The following is an 18,669-nucleotide window of genomic DNA, read 5'->3' as shown; positions in this document are numbered from 1 at the left end:
TTGAATCCCTAAAGGAAGCCACAGCCCTGAACTTGGAGGAGCTCAATGGAGCTGCCATGGGCAGGTCACTTTACAAGGCTTTCATTCATAGGGTTGCTGTAGGCTGAAGATGACTTGATGGCACATAACAATAACAGTAATACTTAGAGCCCGTAGCTGTGGTGTAGGATTGCCATGTATCCTATTTTACATAGGTCAGCCCTCCATTTGAAGGGACAACAGACCTCTGTTTAAAGTTCTGCCCAGTCCAAGTCCAGTTTAAAGACAAAGAACTATAAGAAGGGAGAACAGGGAGGGGCTCTAAAGTTGTACATCTGCAATGAGTACTGAACAGCTGACTAAGCATGTGCACAGGTCTCCTGGCCACAGCGCTCCCACCACAGCAAGATGTTCTCCATAGGACAATGTTCTGCATTATAAGCTGCCCCGAGATGTTCTGTAGGGGACAAGACAGAAAAGCTTTAAATCAATCAATCAATCAATAAATTGTAACAGCTCTGTCTAAAATTGTATCTAGTCATTTAAATTAGCATATGCAGGTTTTATGCTAAGTTGTACCACTTCCTTTTGCTGCCCTCTTTGTCTGTGATACCTTTTCTTTCCTTTTTGTGATCATGACCAAGTGGCGTGACATTTAAGAAAGGGCTGCTGTCACCTGAGCAGTGAATGAATGACAGGGAGATCCCCATATTTCCTGGGATGTGTGAGGCAAGGGGGTAGAGAGAAGGCAGCTGGATTAGCATTGCATAGGCATGAGCTTTGTCAGTTAGCCATGAGCCACTTTAGGACCAACTGAGCCCACTCCTTTCACTGTTACCAGATTGCACTCATTGTGTGGATACACCCCAGTACCTCCCCCCGCCTCCTCAACCCGACTGCTGGCTTGTAATGCTAGTCTCTTCCCATTCAGTTACACTGCACAGAATCTGCTACTGCTTAGAGCTGGTTAACACTGCCATTTTTAGATTCTGCTTTCATTTTTTCCTTTCCTCTCTCCCTTTCCACTTCTTCAAATATTGCTTAAAGCACTTTTAATAACATTCAAATATCAGAGTTTAAAATAAAATACCAAATCTACTAAAGCATTTATGATGCATTGTTATCAAAGGTATTAAATTCAGTCCACAAGGCAGCTAAAACCAGTTTTCAAGCTCAAGGTGGTGAAAGGGGCTTGGCCTAGCCAAAGTACAGCAGCTGCCTCACTGGACTCCTGCCATCATTTTTAGCTAGAACAGACCTTTTTCATTGAATGAACCAAATGGGGCATCTGGAAAACCCACGAGCCCACTTTACTTGGGGACATATGCGTAGCACGTTATCTTCCAGTGCCCATGTTGCTCTATAGTAAGTGCACAATGCTTATGAGCTGTACCACCAAGCATTTATGTACCACCAAGCCTCTTGCTGAAAAATGCACAATGCTTTTGGAGACGGCTCTCCTCATTATCCCCATACATGCATTTATGAGATATTAAGCTACTATCACTAGACTGGGAATATTGTACCAAATAAAAAAAATGACAACCATTTTTATTGTAGCCGATAGCTCCCTTTCTCCTTTGCTTTCCCCTGCTATAGAGAAGCCTAAAGAGATGAAGAACCAGTCTACATTCTCCAGTCAGTGCAATGCTTTAGTTTTTCCAAAAGAGAGGGTGGTGCACGTGTCAGTGGGAACTGTCACTGTCTCCCCCTTCCTTCTTGAACACAAGAATGTCGATGTGTCACCCCAGTAAGCTGGCACCTGTCTAAATCTGTCCTTGTGTCAGATGCATATATGGAGAAAGTGAGCATGCAACCAATGACGTTCTGCTTCTAAAATAAACCCAGCTCCCTTCCCTCCCTTCCCTGTGTTAAAACAATGTCCTCCAGGGAAAGATCCTCAAAAGACATTTGATCTCACAAGCGTTCACATTCTTTCGAGGGACCTAACCCGGAAACGGGTAACAACAGCCTGATTCTGAGCCTATGTTCCTTGGAATCACCAGGAGATGAACACCTCTCTTAATTACAAGTCCTTTTCTAAAGAGCAACAAACTATGGATAACTTAGAGAAACAGCTTATCTGTCCCATATGTTTAGAGATGTTTACCAAGCCGGTGGTTATCCTTCCCTGTCAGCACAACCTCTGCAGAAAATGTGCCAGTGATATCTTCCAGGTAGGTTTATTTAACTTTTTAAAATCCCAATGGACACTAATAGTCATCTCATATTACATAATCAGAAGGATGTCATTGTGTGGGTTTAATAAACAGAATTCCCTTTAAATAAGGAGAAAATTATTTACAAAAATAAGCTCTTTGTTATTCGTTTCTAAGTGATTTTGGATCCCTTACATTTGGAAAAGTCTCCTTTATTTATGTAGACTGATTTGTTATTTCAAGTACTTAGAGATATTAACACATAAACTCATTCCTGTTATTCCCCAACACCTCTAAAAATGGCAAATTTCTCTGTAGCACAAGTTGTCATTATATTCTTAGCTGCTAGGCATTGGACAAAATAATATTGTATTTATTTATCTTTCTTTGGACATTTTGAACAGCTTTTCCCCTGGTAGTTAAATGACCAGATCCAAAGTCCACTAAAGTCATAATGATGAGTACATGGAGGCATTAGGTCATGTCCTAAGCAGATAGCATGATATGGACCTTACAATGTGGAAATGAGAGCAGTTGTCAGAACTAATTGTGAAATAATGCATGCTCGGCTTTAAAAACTTGTTTATTGCTTGGCAAGAACAGGCCTCGAACCCTTATCTGCCAACCAGAGGAGGCACCACTGTGGCTTCAGGAGGTCGATTCCGCTGTCCCTCTTGTAGACATGAAGTAGTTCTGGACAGGCATGGAGTATATGGTCTTCAAAGAAACCTGTTGGTTGAAAATATAATTGATATATACAAGCAGGAATCTACCAGGTAATGGACTAATTTTGTTCTTCAAATATTACTTACAGATGCAGGTTCTGACTTGGTTGTGTTTTCCATGGAAATTTATGGGCCCAACCGGAGAAATATAGAACACCCAAAGGGTTTTCATCACTGAGTAGGCACGGGTTTCCATTATGTAGTAGTATGGCATCTCCCTTTCCCTTATGCTGGTCTTTTTATTTCTTCAGGTAAACCTAAAGTGTATAACCTTCAGATGGAGAAGTCAGTAGTAATCACAAACAGTAAGCCCCATTAAAGTCTTTTGATTGTCCTAGAAATAGCTACTCCCCGATGTTAAAAGTTAAGATATGCTTTATAAGAAGGAAGGTTTGCTTGTTTTTTCTTCATCTACAGTACTTGATGCCACACAAATCTTTATTTTTATTGATGAACACTGGCAACTCTAATTTTTAGAGGGGTTTTTGTGTGTGTGTGGAATTACTTAACATAGCACAATGTTCAGACAGGTGTGGGTGTTTATTCTTCATATCTAGGGAATGAATGTGCAGTTCAGCACATGAGCAAGCCTTAATCATATGCCTATTCAGGCAAATCCTTGAGTCTACAGGCATAGCAGAACTGACCCTATCATTAGGCCGAATGAGGCAATCGCTTAAGATTGTAGGGGCAGGGAAATGTAACAAGGTACTGGAGGACACAACGGTGTGTGCCATACAGCCTGCCCTATATTCCTTTTCCACAATCTAGTCTAGTTGTCATCATGTTTTGCAGATCAACAGTGCTCCACTGCCAGTGTTGAAATAAGATTCAGCTGCCAGTCCAACTGGTTTTTGAGAATGGAATGGCATGGATACCATCTTTCCCTTTGCCTCTTGCAGCAAAGTGTTGTAGGCTGGCCCTGACCATAGAAGAACTGAAATGAACCATGATATGGATCATGGGCCATCTTTATGGATCTTGTAAACCCTATATACCATCAAATTGTTCTTATGTTGACCATATGTCACAGCACTGCAGCCCTTTTAAAAGCAAAACCTCAGCTTTTAAAACAGCTGCAATGCTAATAAATGTAAATGTGACCTACATTGCAAATTGCAGTATCAGTGCTCTGGAAAGCTATTTTTGAAGTATGGATTGATGCCTTGAGCCATCAAATCTTTTCTCAGTCCTCTTTTTGAAAGAACCTGAAATAAAACTCAGAAACCATTAGCCACAAAAAGAACCAGGATTTTAAGAGTCCTGGAAAAAAAATCCTGATATAATCCTGGTAAAAAATTATAAAATCCATCCTGGTAGGCAGAAGTAGTTCTTCAGTTCCTGGCAAAGATCAGGCAGTCGTGCATAGGAAGATTCTGGAGAATATTGAGGTAAAGACATTCAATTGCAGCCACCTTAGATATTCCTGTCTACCTCTGATGTGTTGTACCTTCTTATTTCTTGCTCTCTGCTTGTGGTGATAGCACACTGGCATCTCAGTGTTCATAATCTGTAGGCTCCAGGGCCAGGTTCAGGTTTGAGTGCCCTCCTATGGTCTTACCCCACAGCCCCATGAACAGCCACTGGTCCATAGCATGCTTCATTTCAGCCAGATCTGTGGTCAGGTCCAGCCTACAACAATTTGCTGCATGAAGCAGAAGGAAAAATGGTGCCCATCCAACTGCATTTTCAAAAGCCAGCTGGACAGACAGTTGAATTTTACTTCAGTATTGCCATTGACATTTCTTTGGCCTCATGGTGCCTTGATTCTTTTCTTGTTTTCTTAGTGTTCCATTAAGAACAGCTGGGAGCCCAGAGTACTTATTTCAGGCAGTTGTTTCTGACTGTGACTGCCTTGCCCACTGCCTACTGCTAGGCAATTCTTTAAAATTAACCCACCACAAGGAGACTGGTATCAGCCACTGTGAGGCCCCTGGAACTCATTCATCCCACTATTGTTCCAATCATGCTGCGTACTGATGCTGGGCTTATGTGTATTTCTAACGTAGGTTAGGAAGCCCTGAGTGTGTGAGGCCTAAGGCTCATAGATAGCATTTCATGAGGTAAATCTGTGCCTGCAGTTTAAAGAGGGAGGCCCACATAATATAATGCTGCTCCATATTTTTTAAAAACTCCACTGTTACGTGGATGGGATTTTTGTATCAAGGAGCATGACATTCTGTAATCAGTTTTGAGATGGTCCTCAGGAAAGCACCTGCTGGTGTGGCCCTTCATGTCTCATTTACATCCCAAACAGTAGCATCACCTGTCAGGGCAGAAGTCGACAGCAGCAACCACCTAATGGCAATAATTTAATTGCTCCAAATTCCTTGGAAAGATGGTACACTGGTGTCAATGTGAAAAATGTAAATTTTAGCACCCAGATATTGAGCACTCATTGAATGCTGAAGGAAAAGGAAAGATCTAAAGCAGGCATCAGAAGCTGTAAGACCTCCTGGAGTGCTGAGTCTTCAGTGGCTGCTCAGAGACATGGAATGTTGACCTTGGTCCTTCATGTGCATCTTCCCTTTGCTCTGCAATGATACTGCCCAGACATGGGTTCATTACCATGTCTTAGGTAGGTATTTATGAACTGGTAAAAAAGAGGAAATGACTCACCAAAATGAGGACAACAAGATGGTGCTAACTTTCCATGTGTACGTTATATGCTGGTTTATAAAGTAAATACAAGCTTAAAACTATTATAATTTAAATAGAAACCTAGTACTTCTCACCCCATAGTGTGGAAATCTGGGAGCCAAGATAGCTGTGCCTGTTCATTCTGCTGTCCAGGTGTTGTCAAAGGCATCTTCCAGACTCTTGGATGGTTCTTTATACAGGACTTAGGCTGGGCAGTGCTTCTAACAGAAGACACCATCAAAATAGAGGAGAGTCCTCTGACAAATAGAGGACTGTCTTCTGTAAAAGAGAACACATGGCCACTGTACCATCTCTCTTTTCATGAGGTCTAGGTCCAAAAACCTTGGGCCACTTTATGACACCCATTTAAATTATTCCTTCCTGAATATATCAGTAGTATGAGAACTACTTCTATTCCTTGATGTTTAGATCAAGGAATCATATCCTTACTCATAAACAGTTTTGTACATGGTCCATAATATGGCAATTATTCTTTAAAACTATTATATGGAATGCCACAGTTAACCATTTGGGCTAATTATCCTTGTGATGCCTTCCTTTGTATTTTCAGTTTTTAAATGAAATTATTTATAAACATATAGGGATGTGACTTGATAATCATAATCACTGCTTCTTACTATTTTTTCCCCAAGGACTTTTATTCTGAATGAATCCAGGCATGAATAAATAAAGGGTATTTCCAAACAGAGGGTCCCATAAGACATTGTGCAGCTATTCAGCATTTTCTTTCTTAACGAAATTTCCACAGTAAGAAAAAGGAAGAAATGGTGGGAAAACACGGGAGGGTTCTGAGTGGAACATGGTCAACATCTAGGCCTCCTGGAAAATTCTATGAATGAGGCGGGGCACTGGCCCAAGTAAAAGCCTTCTCTAGAAACTCCCAATATTTTGAACTCTTAAGCCAAAGAAGACTCCAGTGCTTTTAATAACTATGTTGCAAGGAAAACACCATCAAATCTGCCTTCTTAATACTGCTGCTTATGGAAATAGCCCTGCTAAATATCTCCTTGGCATGCAGCCACTGCAAGTAATACAGCTAAAGTAGCGATCTTATTAGCAGGTATACGTTCATAGGGAATGGACTATATTCTTTTTCTTTGCCAAAATAAAAAAAACAAGTTTACAAAAAGAAAACTTGTTTAGTCACTGTTCTGAAAGGAGGAGGAGGACATTTTGGTACAAAAGATTATTTTAACCTTCATTTATATCCTTAAGTTAATTATCAAAGGAATTGACAGTGATACATCTTATCTATGCCATCTGACACTTTGTGAGCTCCACCTGTTTGCTTCCTTCTTCCTGTCTTTTTGTAAAAAGCCAATCATGGGAGGTGTGGAGGTCATGGGGGAGTCTAACTTTCACAGACACTACACCAATGCCTTTGGGAAATATCAAAATGTTACTTGGAATAGCATGAAGAAGAGGAAGGAGCAAGTTGGAGAGACAACTGGGGAAAAGTGAATAGAACGCAAAGGCTGTCAGCTGTATTTGGAGCTGGTCTTTGGCAGGATTAAGCTGTCTTAGTCCTTTTAGGCCATCCCTGAAGATTAGTCAGGGGTGGTCTTTGGACTGGAGGCAAAGTGAAGAGAAGCTTAACAGCAATTCTCAGAGCTAGTCTGTGAAAGCTCTGAGAAGCCTGAAGCAACCAAATATGCATATGTGGTATATGGCTACATATTTTTCCTTGGGAAAAAGATGTACATTACCCTTGATGCTTGATTCTCCATCTTCGGAGAATGAAACATTGGCCTAGCTTATATTATATATTAAGGAATGGACCCAGGTGCATAGGAGCAGGAATAGTCCTTAATTTCATACAGTGAAGCCTTCAAGCAAATAAACAGCTGCCAGAGTTGGCCACATTGTGGTTGCCCTGTCTGAATGAAGCCATGCTACCCGACACCCACAGGGATGGACCTTTCCATGATGCAGCCCAATAGCCACCTGGGGGAAAGGTCTGTCCACACATTCCTCCGAGAAGGGGGGCTTCCCCAAAGCAGTGGGGAAGGCACAGCTGTACCTATTCCTTGGAGCATCTCTTCTTGTCTTCAAAGTGTCTGGACAGCAAAATTGTGTACTGGTTAGAGAAATTTGCCACCTAGTGCCTCAACATGGTTCTTCAAACACGGAGATATATTGTAATTAATTAAATTTAATAAATGTATTTAAAAAAAAAAAACAGAATAAACTTGATGTACACACCTCTAATTTTGTATGCATCCAAGCTTTTGGTGTCTGGATTTCTCAGTCTGATATCACTGAGCAGACAGACAGACATCATCATTTATCCACTGTCCTTTAACAAATCCAATTGTTAGATATGGCATATTGATATCAGCAAATAGATACTTCAAGAGATGCTCCTCTCACCTGAGCTAAGAAAAGGCGTAACTATCCACATGTTAGGTCTCTGTCATCTCTTGGCAGCAGAGCAGCAGGAGGGGCAAGATGGGAAAAATTTCCAGGGCAGAAACCCCAAGCTAACTCAAAGACAGCACAGGCATCTCCAGAAAAGCAGCAGCAACTCCTGTACAGAGGTTCCAAGGGCAAAACAGGTGGAAATCATCAAGTCCTCAACACAATCTCTCTCCCCTCTTTTGAGATATAAAATGTCTTATATACTTATGTTAGGGAGCAGCGCAGGCGTCAGGTTTCTGAGGCCCTTTAGCAAGATATCCTCAGTGTGTCTCCTCCCTTCTTGAGTCTCCCCTCTCACTGCCATTGTCACCAGCTGCTAATGCTCCTCTTCTCCATTGAGTAAGCATCTGCTCCTCCTTCTCACCATGACCATTCTCTGGTGACTGAAAGGCAAGTGAACAAACAGGTTGCAATGGTGAAGAGGAGGAACAGGTTCAAGAAGCTCCTGTCAATGGGCTGCATTCTTACCCTTGATACAAGCCCTGTTGCTCATAGCTCAGTGGTAGAGACTTTGCTTTTGCCTGAAGAAGTCCTCAGTTCATGCACTGGCATCTCCACTTAAAAGGAGATGGCAAGGAGCAGGTGAGAAGAAAGCCTTTGAGACTCTGGGGAGCTCCCACTGCTCAAAGTGGAGCTCCTGTCAGGACAGATAATAGATAAATAATCCGACCTTACACGGCAGCTTCCAATGTCCCATTTTATTTGATCTTTATGCTTTAAGTGATTCTGATGGGGATTTTTTTTCTTCTGCATTCACAGGCCTGAAAGAAAAACTGAGCAGCCAATGTGTGAAGAACATGAAGATGAGAAAATTAATATTTACTGCCTGACTTGTGAAGTGCCCACATGCTCAATGTGCAAAGTTTTTGGTGCTCATAAAGATTGTGAGGTTGCTCCACTCACAAATGTTTACCAAAGACAGAAGGTAAAACAAAAACAAAAAAGTCTTGAGGAATTTTCATCAGTATAGTTCTCATAGCTTAAAAAAACATAAGCAAACATAATGATAAGCTCTCCCCTGACATTAACTAACAGTGGTGCAGGGTTGTAGTTTCAGGTATCCTATTTATAAACATTAATTAGTCAGGAGTGCATGGGGGTGATTATGTGGGAAACTCAGATCTAGAAAAGCCTCACCAAGGTCATCTTGCTGAATTTCTGCAAAACTTGGCTTAAACAGTCCAAAACTTAGCTTGAACAGCTTTCATACAACACAGTTGTCCAAATGAAGCTGCTGCTCCATGGAAGCATTTGGTAGTCAAGGTTTCCCATTTAACTACAGTAATGTGTGGAGCATACCTGTGATAAGCATGCCTAGTTTCTCAGCCTGTTTACATGCGACCTGCCAAATGAAAAATCAATATCAGAGCTGATTCCAGATTTCAGATGGCCCTCAGCTAAGTACCCCCTGGCGTGGCCTTTCCTACATCAGAGGGTTCCTTTGGCACTATAGGCTTTACCTGGTGATTGTGTCAAATAGCAGCATTGCAGCAGAGTGGCCATTTTAATTTTGCACAATGTCCCTGATGTAACATTGCAGGGCATTGTAGGAAAGGTACACGAAAACTTCCAGGCCCATATACTCTGTCTGTGTCCATTTTAATTCTGCACAACACCCTGGAGTGATGCTAGAGCCATTCTGGTAAATAAAAATAGTGCTCTTCCAAACCAGTCACCATTCAGTCGTCAAATTGGAGCACTGATTTAATCAGGGCACAATCAAGCATAACCAGTTAGTTCAAATGGGGACTGAGCCTTCAGTGGTGGTCATGTGCTTATAATCATTATGATAATTGAATTTGCTCTCCTCTGAAGTCATTCCTGTCTTTAGTGTTTTTTAAAATCAGTGTCCAAACATTCATAAAGTCAAATTCAGGCTCAGACCCATATCCTAGACATAAGAAAGAGAACATACATCTGTTTGCAAATGAGTACATTTCTGTTTACTTTTCAATTAATAAAGAGAAATTTTATTTTGCCAGTCATTTCTTGGGTATGAAATAAAAAGGCTCAGCTATGCTCCTAGATCCTTTGCTGCCATCTATAAAAAGTCTGTTTATTTTTAACGCAGCATTCATAAACAGCTCTTCATTTGGAATATCCTCATGAGAAATGCAACCCAATTTCTTGAAAACCCTATTGGGGTTGCCGCCAGAAAGAGCCAGTTTTCAAAGGACAGCTTTGGATGGAACCCATACTTATATTTATTTGTAAACACTAGAGCTGGGTAGATACTGTGTAGGGAAAAAGCATCCAGTTGAACAAATCGGATGCTCTCCATAGCTTCCTTTTATCTCCTGACAGAATTTATGCGAGATTATGCTCGCATAACAAAGATATTTGTGGAAAGGATCACGAATCTATATTTGAATGATGAGATTTTCGCCAGAGATAACAAAATAACTATATATATATATATATATATATATATATATATGCCCTCCCAAGCTGAAATATTTAAGAGAGAGTTCAAAGACTGTCCTGAAAGTTTTAAAATTTCAGCAAAAACGATGAGCAATTTAGAGGCCAGCATGGGGCAGTGTAAAATAATTTCAGAAGGGCAATGAAATCCTGCCAATCAGATTTTAATTATACAATATTCCCAAACAGGAAAAGGAGCTCATTCAAGCTTTAATCTTATTTATAATTACATAGAAACATAGAAACAGCGAGTCAGAAAGGGCCTCCCGGGCCATTTACTAATATTACCTATGAGTAAATCCCATTACATTCAACGGGGGTTACTTCTCATAGCAATCCTCATAGGATTATACTGTCAGTGAAATAGAGTCTGTCATGGTAGCTTCCTCTGATGCAAAAGTATATTATTAGGTCATTTTATTTATCTGTGGTTTTCAAAACAGGCTTGTTTGTATCTTCCAACAGTAAAGTATGCACATTTTCCAACACCCTTTCAGATCATTTTTTGTAAGGGATCAAGGAATCGTGTTAGCAATGCTTTAAATTCTTCCAAAGTACATTTATGTTTATTTTATGTTGTAGTCTGAACTCAGTGATGGCATTGCAGTTCTTGTGGGGAGTAATGACAGAGTGCAAGGAATAGTAACGCAGTTGGAAGAAACCTGCCGAACAGTTGAGGTAAGGAAATTCATTGAATTCTGTTTTCTAAGATTGTGTAGGCAGAAATAGCTCATTTGTGATGTTCGATTTAATACACTCTAAAAGGTGCATATGAAGAATTGCCTATTTCCAGGTTCTTTTTGACTGAGGAAGAGTGTTGTGCTGTTCCAAGGCTTGCCATTCTTTCCTCCTCTAAGATATCTTGAGAAATTAAATGGTGTGTCAGAATGGAGGCTGGCTCCAGGTCTGAGGGAGCAAACATCAATACAATGGCATGCTCTGCCTGTGCAGGGGCTCCAGGATGCTGCCTAAGAATCTTAGTTCATTCTGGCTTAACATTAAAAGATGCAATGAAAAGAACTGCTGATAGACATACTGAACTTTTCCATGGCAGAACAAAATCTTTCTCAAAGAGTTAATTGTCTACTGTTGCTGGGCCTACATGACCTTGGTTAATGACCCGCTGTTTGCCACCATCTTACCTCAGGAGCCATAACTCCCATGAGAGTTAATTAGAGAGTCTCAGTGCCTAATTGGAATACCACCTGGTTTGCTGACTCTGCACCCTTATTCCAGAGAGGTCACTAAAGGCATCTGAAACCTGCCACCCCTCTCATGACATTTTTCAGATGCAAGAAATGGGATTTCTCTTTCAAGATAAGATTTCAAGATTAGTAAGATATTAATCACATGTAAGTTTGCTGCCCTCACCCGGCAGTGCTTAAAAAAAAACACAAAACAAAACCTGAAGCAGCTGTCCAGACTGCAGTGTCCACCAAGAGGCTGGGGTGGGGAGCATCGTAACTCCTCCTTCTTTGCCAAGTCTTTAGATCACCGCTTCCCAGCTGATTATGGCCCTGTGGCAAAAAGACCAGATATTTCTGGGATGGAGCAATTTGGAGCTGGAAAACTGGCAGAAGAGAATGATGCCCTTCTTCCTCTGCTCACATAGCAGACAACACGTGCTGGTCTGCCATGTATGGTTTGAACCTCAGGTAGCGCTGCTAATTCTGTTCTAGACATTGCATGTCTAGATGTTCATGCTATCCTTCACTAAAAGAAGTTGGCTATTTATTTATTTTATATACTGCCCCTTAGCCAAAAAAGTTTCTCTGGGTAGTTACAAGAAGTCAGGTTATCAACAGCAGGAATGTATATTGGGTATAAACTATGTAGACAATATGCAACCTCTGTGGACTCAGGGAGTCTCTAAGATGATGCATCATGCTTTGCTTCTTTTCTAACATGGTTCTTCTTTGGGAATTTGTAGCTGTGGAATAAGCCCCTGAGAAGCTCATAGGTAGCACTGCCAGGTTGCCACTCAAGGGAACCACACTGTACTTTTAAATTCCTGGGTACAGAAAGAATCAAGGCATCCTGCTGATTCTGTTCCTTCTGTTCCCATTACCATCCACTTACATAACATGCTGAGTGTCACGGTGCCACCAAAGATCCCCTGTCCTGCCTGCCCCTTCCTTTCACCACTGCTTCTGCCACACTGCTGACTGCGCAGAGGATGGGCAGCTGCTCCAGAAGTCAAAGAAAACCAGGGGAGAACTGGGAAGGAGACATTGCAGCTACCTCAGGGAGAGAATTGTTCTCTGGGTCGCAGCCCACAGCAGGTATCAAATAGAAGCACTGGCATTTGTGAGACCAGTCTCAAATGTTGTAGATAGTACTTTTTTCCCCAAAAGGGGTTTATTGTGACACAATTGCATTTGTTTTTTAGGCACAGATTTCTTTCATGAAGCCCTTGGCAAATCTTTGCAACAGTAATTAAAACCACATGTATATATACATGGATATATATATATATATATATATATATATATATATATATGGCAATTGGAGCAGCATTGTGAGGAGAACTGGGGAGAAACCCAGCTTCAAGTGGGGTTGAAAAAAGGCAATTAGCAGCAGACGACGACTGCATTCATATCCTGACTTTTTTTTTCCGTTGTGAGGAACCCAAGGCTGCTTACATAGCTCCATGTTATTCTCACAACAACTGCGGAAAGTCTGTGCTGAAAATCTGTGACTGGCCCAGAGTTACTCAAAGTGCTTCATGGCAGAGTGGGGACTAGAACGCAGATCGTCCAGGTCCCCAGGCCAACACTCTTAACTACCATGCCACACTGGCTCTTGTGTGTACTTTAATAAATATCCATCTAAACTAGTTTAAATACTCACCCTTTGTTTCTGAGAAGTCTGATCAGGAACTCCTACATTTATGTAGCAACTATAGGAGGCCTGATTGGAATCAGAACCAAGGCACTGGGAGAGGTGACTAACTTTTTCCTCCTGTGCTGCCATCCCAGTAAAATCCTATCCTGAATGTGGCTCTTTGGCCCTTTTATTCACATAGTATCTCTATGTTTTCCTCCATGGAAAACATGGGATAATTAGGAGTTTGAGGGGAGGAATTCTAACCTGGAAAAGGGCAAAACATGAAGTTTTAAACCTCCCAGCCTGTTAGTTTTGATCCAATTCAGTGGGCACCATGTCAGCTATCATTTATTTCAGACAAAATCTTCAGGCATTATTGATCATGTCATCTCCCTTGTCACAACTTTGCCCTCAGTAGAATGCCTTACACAAAATACTGAAAGAACCCATATCTATAATGCCTATATACCAAAAGAAGAAAGCAGTTAAAATGATTAAACCACCATCCCCAATGAAAAGATGTAAATGAGATATCAAAGTCAAGAATGCTTAAATTTCAACATCTTGTAGTTCTAATTGGCAGAAAAATGCATCACTACTCTTTCTGTTGACAAAGCACAGAAGAGGAAATAATTTACCAAAGGTGGTTCAAAGCCTCTAAAACTCCTGTGTCAAGGAAAGAAAAAATACTTCAGCAGTTAAAACTTTGTTGTCAGGAAGTCCTTGCATTGCAAGGATGAAATTGGTTGCTATCAGGAATTTGCAGACCGAAATGAGCCTTTCAAGTAAGTTTACTGGAGGAATTAGGATCAAACCAAAGCGGATGCTCCTTAACACTGAAGCTTTAACAAACTTAAACAAAACCAAGACCTCAGAAGGATTATTGAAATGATACATTAAGAAACCCAAGCAATTTCCAAGGCCAATGTCATGTTATTCCAACAATGACTCACTTGGGTGCAATGCTCACTTTTTTCAACTGTCTGCTTTCCACATTTAAGTTGAGAGATGGAGATGCTCATCAGTCCTTTCACCTTCATAGTGCTTAATAGGCTTTGCATCCATAAATAACCCAAGCGATTCTGGAAAACAGCTTTCATAGTGTTTTCCATGGTTAGTATATTTTTATCATTCAGAGTAGTCTTTCCTAACCTGGTGCCATCCAGTTGTCCTGGACTATAATTCTCAGCATCCTCAGGAAGCATGCCTCAAAACAATTAAAATACAATAATTCTATAATGTAAAACTAATAAATATAAAATGAACTACTTCAGATTAAAATCCCGGGCAGGATTCACCATATAAAACATTATCTATTAGCAGGTTGAATACTTGCTGGGACAGAAAGCTCTCACTGAATTGACAGAAAGCAATGAGGAAGAGGGTCAAATGAACCTCATGAACTCAGGTATCCCATAGTCTTTGTGTGGCCACTGAGAAGGTGGTTCATCTCGTTCCAGCTAATCATGGCTTCACCACCAAAGAAGGGCCTTTAATCAAATTGTAAAACGTGGACAGGTTGGCATGGGAGGAAGTATTAGTGCAACTATTCTTCTTGATTTCACATCACCTTCCTGTCCATGGGACATCAGTTTGATTTTTGGCATTTATCAAGCTGAGAGAATCACCTGGAACTAAACTATACCCAACCCGCTTTCTGTTCTGGTGAAAGGTATAGATTGCACTGTTGAGCCAGAGTGATTTAGGCAGCCCATGTCTAGGGTTCCTGCACTATGGATTAAGACAGAATATTTTCTGACCTTTCTTAAATTAGCTCACTGAAAACGTTGAGCAAGGCGCAGCTACCAAAATAGACGATTATTTTCCTTGTAGTTTCAAATGGAAAGGCAGATCCTGCTGAGCTATATTTAGCTTCTATTATCACCTACACAAAGTTTTTGAGTCGTTGATTTATGTTTAGAAAAAATGTATTTCAACTAATGCAAATGTAATATATATGATATGACCTGAGAGCAATAATGGGTGAGTATAAAAGTCTACCAACTGGAGAAATACTTTAAAAGTGGGTGCAGCTCATATTTCTGATAGTTTATTATTGACTTTAAAAATAGTTGTCATGTTCAGCACAACCCTTTACAGTATTGCAGTTTTGATAAATTAACCCAGGATTTTCCAAGGTTTGCCTATATATTTTGAAGCAATCTTAGCCCTCCATCACTGTTTCTGAACACTCAAGACAAGACACTCTCTTTTCAGTTGCCTAGCACCTGTGAAGCATTGTTCTTCAAACACATTTCATTTACAGAATCACCAAAGCTCCTTAGCCTTTAAAAGCCAGCATTTGAGTTCTTCAGCTTTTTAATCATCTCCTTGTTCAGAAAGCAATTCCTAGCCTTTATGGAAATAAAAAATGCAGACAAGCAATATCATGCTTTTTAACATAAGGCAAACTACTCATTCACAGGAGTGCTGTAAAGGACAGAAGGAACAACTATGTGAAAGATTTGATTATTTGTACTCAATACTGGAAGAAAGAAAAAGTGAGATGACACAAATGATCACTAGGAGCCAAGAGGAGAAATTGGAACATGTCCGGTCTCTGATAAAAAAGTATGCAGACCATTTGGAGACAGTGTCAAAACTGGTGGAATCTGGCATCCAGTTTATGGAAGAGCCAGAAATGGCAGTATTTTTACAGGTATGTAACAGAAGGATAAAAAAGACAATAGCATCTTGCACATTCTATTTAATTATAACCTTTTTGCTCTGCTTTCCAAGAGAAGGTTTCCAAAGAGGCTTAGAAAGAAAAGAAATAAAATACTCCCAGCTCCCAGGCTTACAGTCTAAAAGGCATCAGACAAAGGAAAGGTAATTGCACAAGAGGGAGAAAAAAGCAAAATCAGGCATTGGATTCTTAGTTGCAAAATTCAGCTGATCATTGAGTTGGATCAAAACATAGCAGAAGGACTGCTGCTTCATCTTGCTTTGAAGGCCTCAGTAGTGGCAGTTGATAGTAGGAGGTGGCTTGGTGTGTCTCAGTTGGACCTCTATCCAGACACAATGAAGGGTTATTGCAAATATTTGCTATGTGGTAGGATGTATGGACATGGCTTTGTTACCATCATGATGAAGGGTGGACAAAAGGTAGATACAACTAAGTTATTTTTTGCATAAATCAGTTTAAATGTTGTAATTTGTACCTATTATTTTAAAAATCCAATTATATTCATACAGTTTGTCAATGGGAGGTAAGCCCTAAAGCACATGCTAAAATCAGATTTCTATTTTTTTAAATGGCCACAACTCCCCATTCCAGAAAATCACTGCCCTTACATCAAAAGATAATAAATTTCTCTTATTTCAGAACATGACAGATCTGCAAAGAGATCTCAATATACTGCAGCATCTCATATGTTTGCAGTTTTGAGCTGGGAACTTCACCTACACCATTCTATTCATAGACTTTATAGATAGAGTCAAGGCTGGATTATTTGTTATGTTAAATACACTAAAGCTTAGAAGCCCAGGTAAATCAAGTCCCTTTGCACAGTATAATTATCTTGGAGTTTCCCAAATAAAAAGTGTACATGTCCTGTTCTTTTTTAAATCTTCTTTTCTTATACAGATAGATATTTAAAAATCTGCTTAAGAGCTTATAACTGATTATTATGTCACTCATTACTTGAGAACGGAGCAGTGGCAGTATTCATACCTGGAGGGAAATGTGGCATCACTGCTCTTAAGTACTTAGAGTATTACATTATTAGTAGTCTGCTCTGCCTAGCCTAAGTAACAGAATAATTGTACTTTCTGTCTCTGGGAAAATGTTTACATGTGACTTACAGGTGTAACAACATCAGTCCTTTCCCTCCACAGGTGTGCCAGTGTGTGTGGCATATACAGGGAGAGACATGGCTGTGTATGAGTAGTCTTTAAAATGTAGCATATCTGCATGGGTCAAAGCATTAGGATGCAAGGGGATTTTATTATACTCTTTGTAGAATTCCTTATGGTAAGAGATACTATATTTGCTAAATATATCTTCTTATACTTTGCATAAGAATTAACCTGCAACCTATATGCCTAAACAAGAAATAAGAACAATTTAAGAAATTATTTCATTTATTATATTTTGTTTTTCACAGAATGTGAAAGTGTTGCTACAAAAGTAAGTTGTTCCTTTTGAAAAAATGTTTGCCTTTCCACATTTATCATAAATCACCAATTTTCAAAATGTTCATTTGTAAAATTGAGCACAAATGTCATAATCTATTTTCTATTTTAGAATTACGGAAGCTTCTAAGGCATTTCAGATGGACAAAATAGAGAACGGCTATGAAAATATGAGCCACTTCACAGTCAATCTCAATAGAGAAGAAAAGATAATAAGAGAAATTGACTTTTGCAGAGGTACATGTCTTCTTTTTCAAAATCCAATTGCTTTTGTTTTTTAACTGAGGAAGTGCACATTTTTTATTTTAAAAAATCCTGACAGGATTATAATGGAGAAACCTTTTTGACATTCCACAAATATAGCAAGGGTATTTTATCTGCTTCTTAATCAAAAGCAAACTCTCATGAAAACTAACACACCATACTGAAAATATAATTTTTGCTTTAATAGAATCTGGGGCTTTGGCACTTATGTTGTATATTCCCATTTTTCAAAAGGCAGACATTCTGTATACACCAAAGTTATTAACCTTTATCTGGCCTGTTTATATGACTAAGCAGAGGCACAGCAATTATTCCCAATAGTGATGCATGGGAAAACATTTGCTTGAGTAAAGATGCTTATGTTATGTGATAAGAGAAAGGGACTCCATGGTAAGTGTTTACCCAGCTAGAAAGATTTAATTACTACCAATACTATTCTTTCAGCAATATTAACTCACCAGGACAATTATGCCTACCTGGAAACATAAAAATTAATAATGTGTGTTTACATGATCAATTTGAAGATGAGATTCTAGTACTCATGGAATTTGTTGATACACTTAAGGGTGGGGAGACCTTTTGCCACTTTTGATGTTATTCAGAATTTCAGAGGTACTGGCATTTTGCCCCGGGTTGTTTTTCTCCATGTGCAAAAGTATATATTCTGTTAGGTGGAGATTGAGAGTCAAGGCCCTAGCCAGCTGTCTCCACCACTCTTAGGAGGCTTGCTAGCAGCCTTTTTCTGTCAGTGAAGTAAGGCAGCTTATTCTATTCCCACTCCTTGAATCAGGAGCATGGACCACGGCTGTAGCAGGTCCTTCCCTCCAGCATATTTAAGGCAGTGACGAATCTGATTAGCTTTGCAGGGAATGTCTCAACAGCCTGGAAAATGTTTTTTTTTTTTTTTTTTGCCTGGACTTATTGTGACCTCTTGTCTGCTTTTAATCCTGCATCATTAAATCTTGACTTTGATTTTGTGTGGATTCCAGTCTTGGAACTTTCTCTTGAACAAAGCAACGTGCCAATAGCTTCTGTCTTGGCTATTTGAGTCACTGGGGTCCATAAAAACTATAAATGTCTTA

General features: G+C 39.9%; 1 protein-coding gene across 5 annotated transcripts in view; it reads left to right on the top strand.

Annotated features, from left to right (window-relative positions):
* The first annotated feature begins 1,852 nt into the window (after nucleotides 1–1,852).
* The window catches only part of TRIM55 (tripartite motif containing 55), a 41,416-nt gene continuing 24,599 nt past the window's right edge, over nucleotides 1,853–18,669 (top strand). For 4 of the 5 annotated variants that reach the window (XM_044424148.1, XM_044424146.1, XM_044424147.1 and 1 more), the window contains exons 1-7: nucleotides 1,853–2,156; nucleotides 2,742–2,914; nucleotides 8,702–8,867; nucleotides 10,946–11,041; nucleotides 15,615–15,848; nucleotides 17,296–17,318; nucleotides 17,436–17,560. In XM_044424148.1, coding sequence (XP_044280083.1) covers nucleotides 1,989–2,156; nucleotides 2,742–2,914; nucleotides 8,702–8,867; nucleotides 10,946–11,041; nucleotides 15,615–15,848; nucleotides 17,296–17,318; nucleotides 17,436–17,560 — 985 coding nt within the window. In that variant the 5' untranslated portion in view covers nucleotides 1,853–1,988. Of the gene's footprint in view, nucleotides 2,157–2,736; nucleotides 2,915–8,701; nucleotides 8,868–10,945; nucleotides 11,042–15,614; nucleotides 15,849–17,295; nucleotides 17,319–17,435; nucleotides 17,561–18,669 lie in introns of all 5 variants that reach the window. The other variant, XM_044424149.1, reaches the window with a different exon arrangement.

This window comes from Varanus komodoensis, unplaced genomic scaffold (assembly GCF_004798865.1).
Source record: "Varanus komodoensis strain SLA01 unplaced genomic scaffold, ASM479886v1 scaffold14_1, whole genome shotgun sequence".
NCBI classification, from domain to species: domain Eukaryota; kingdom Metazoa; phylum Chordata; class Lepidosauria; order Squamata; family Varanidae; genus Varanus; species Varanus komodoensis.
The sequence above is the reverse complement of the archived record's forward strand: the minus strand, read 5'-3'. Positions and strand labels throughout refer to the sequence as shown.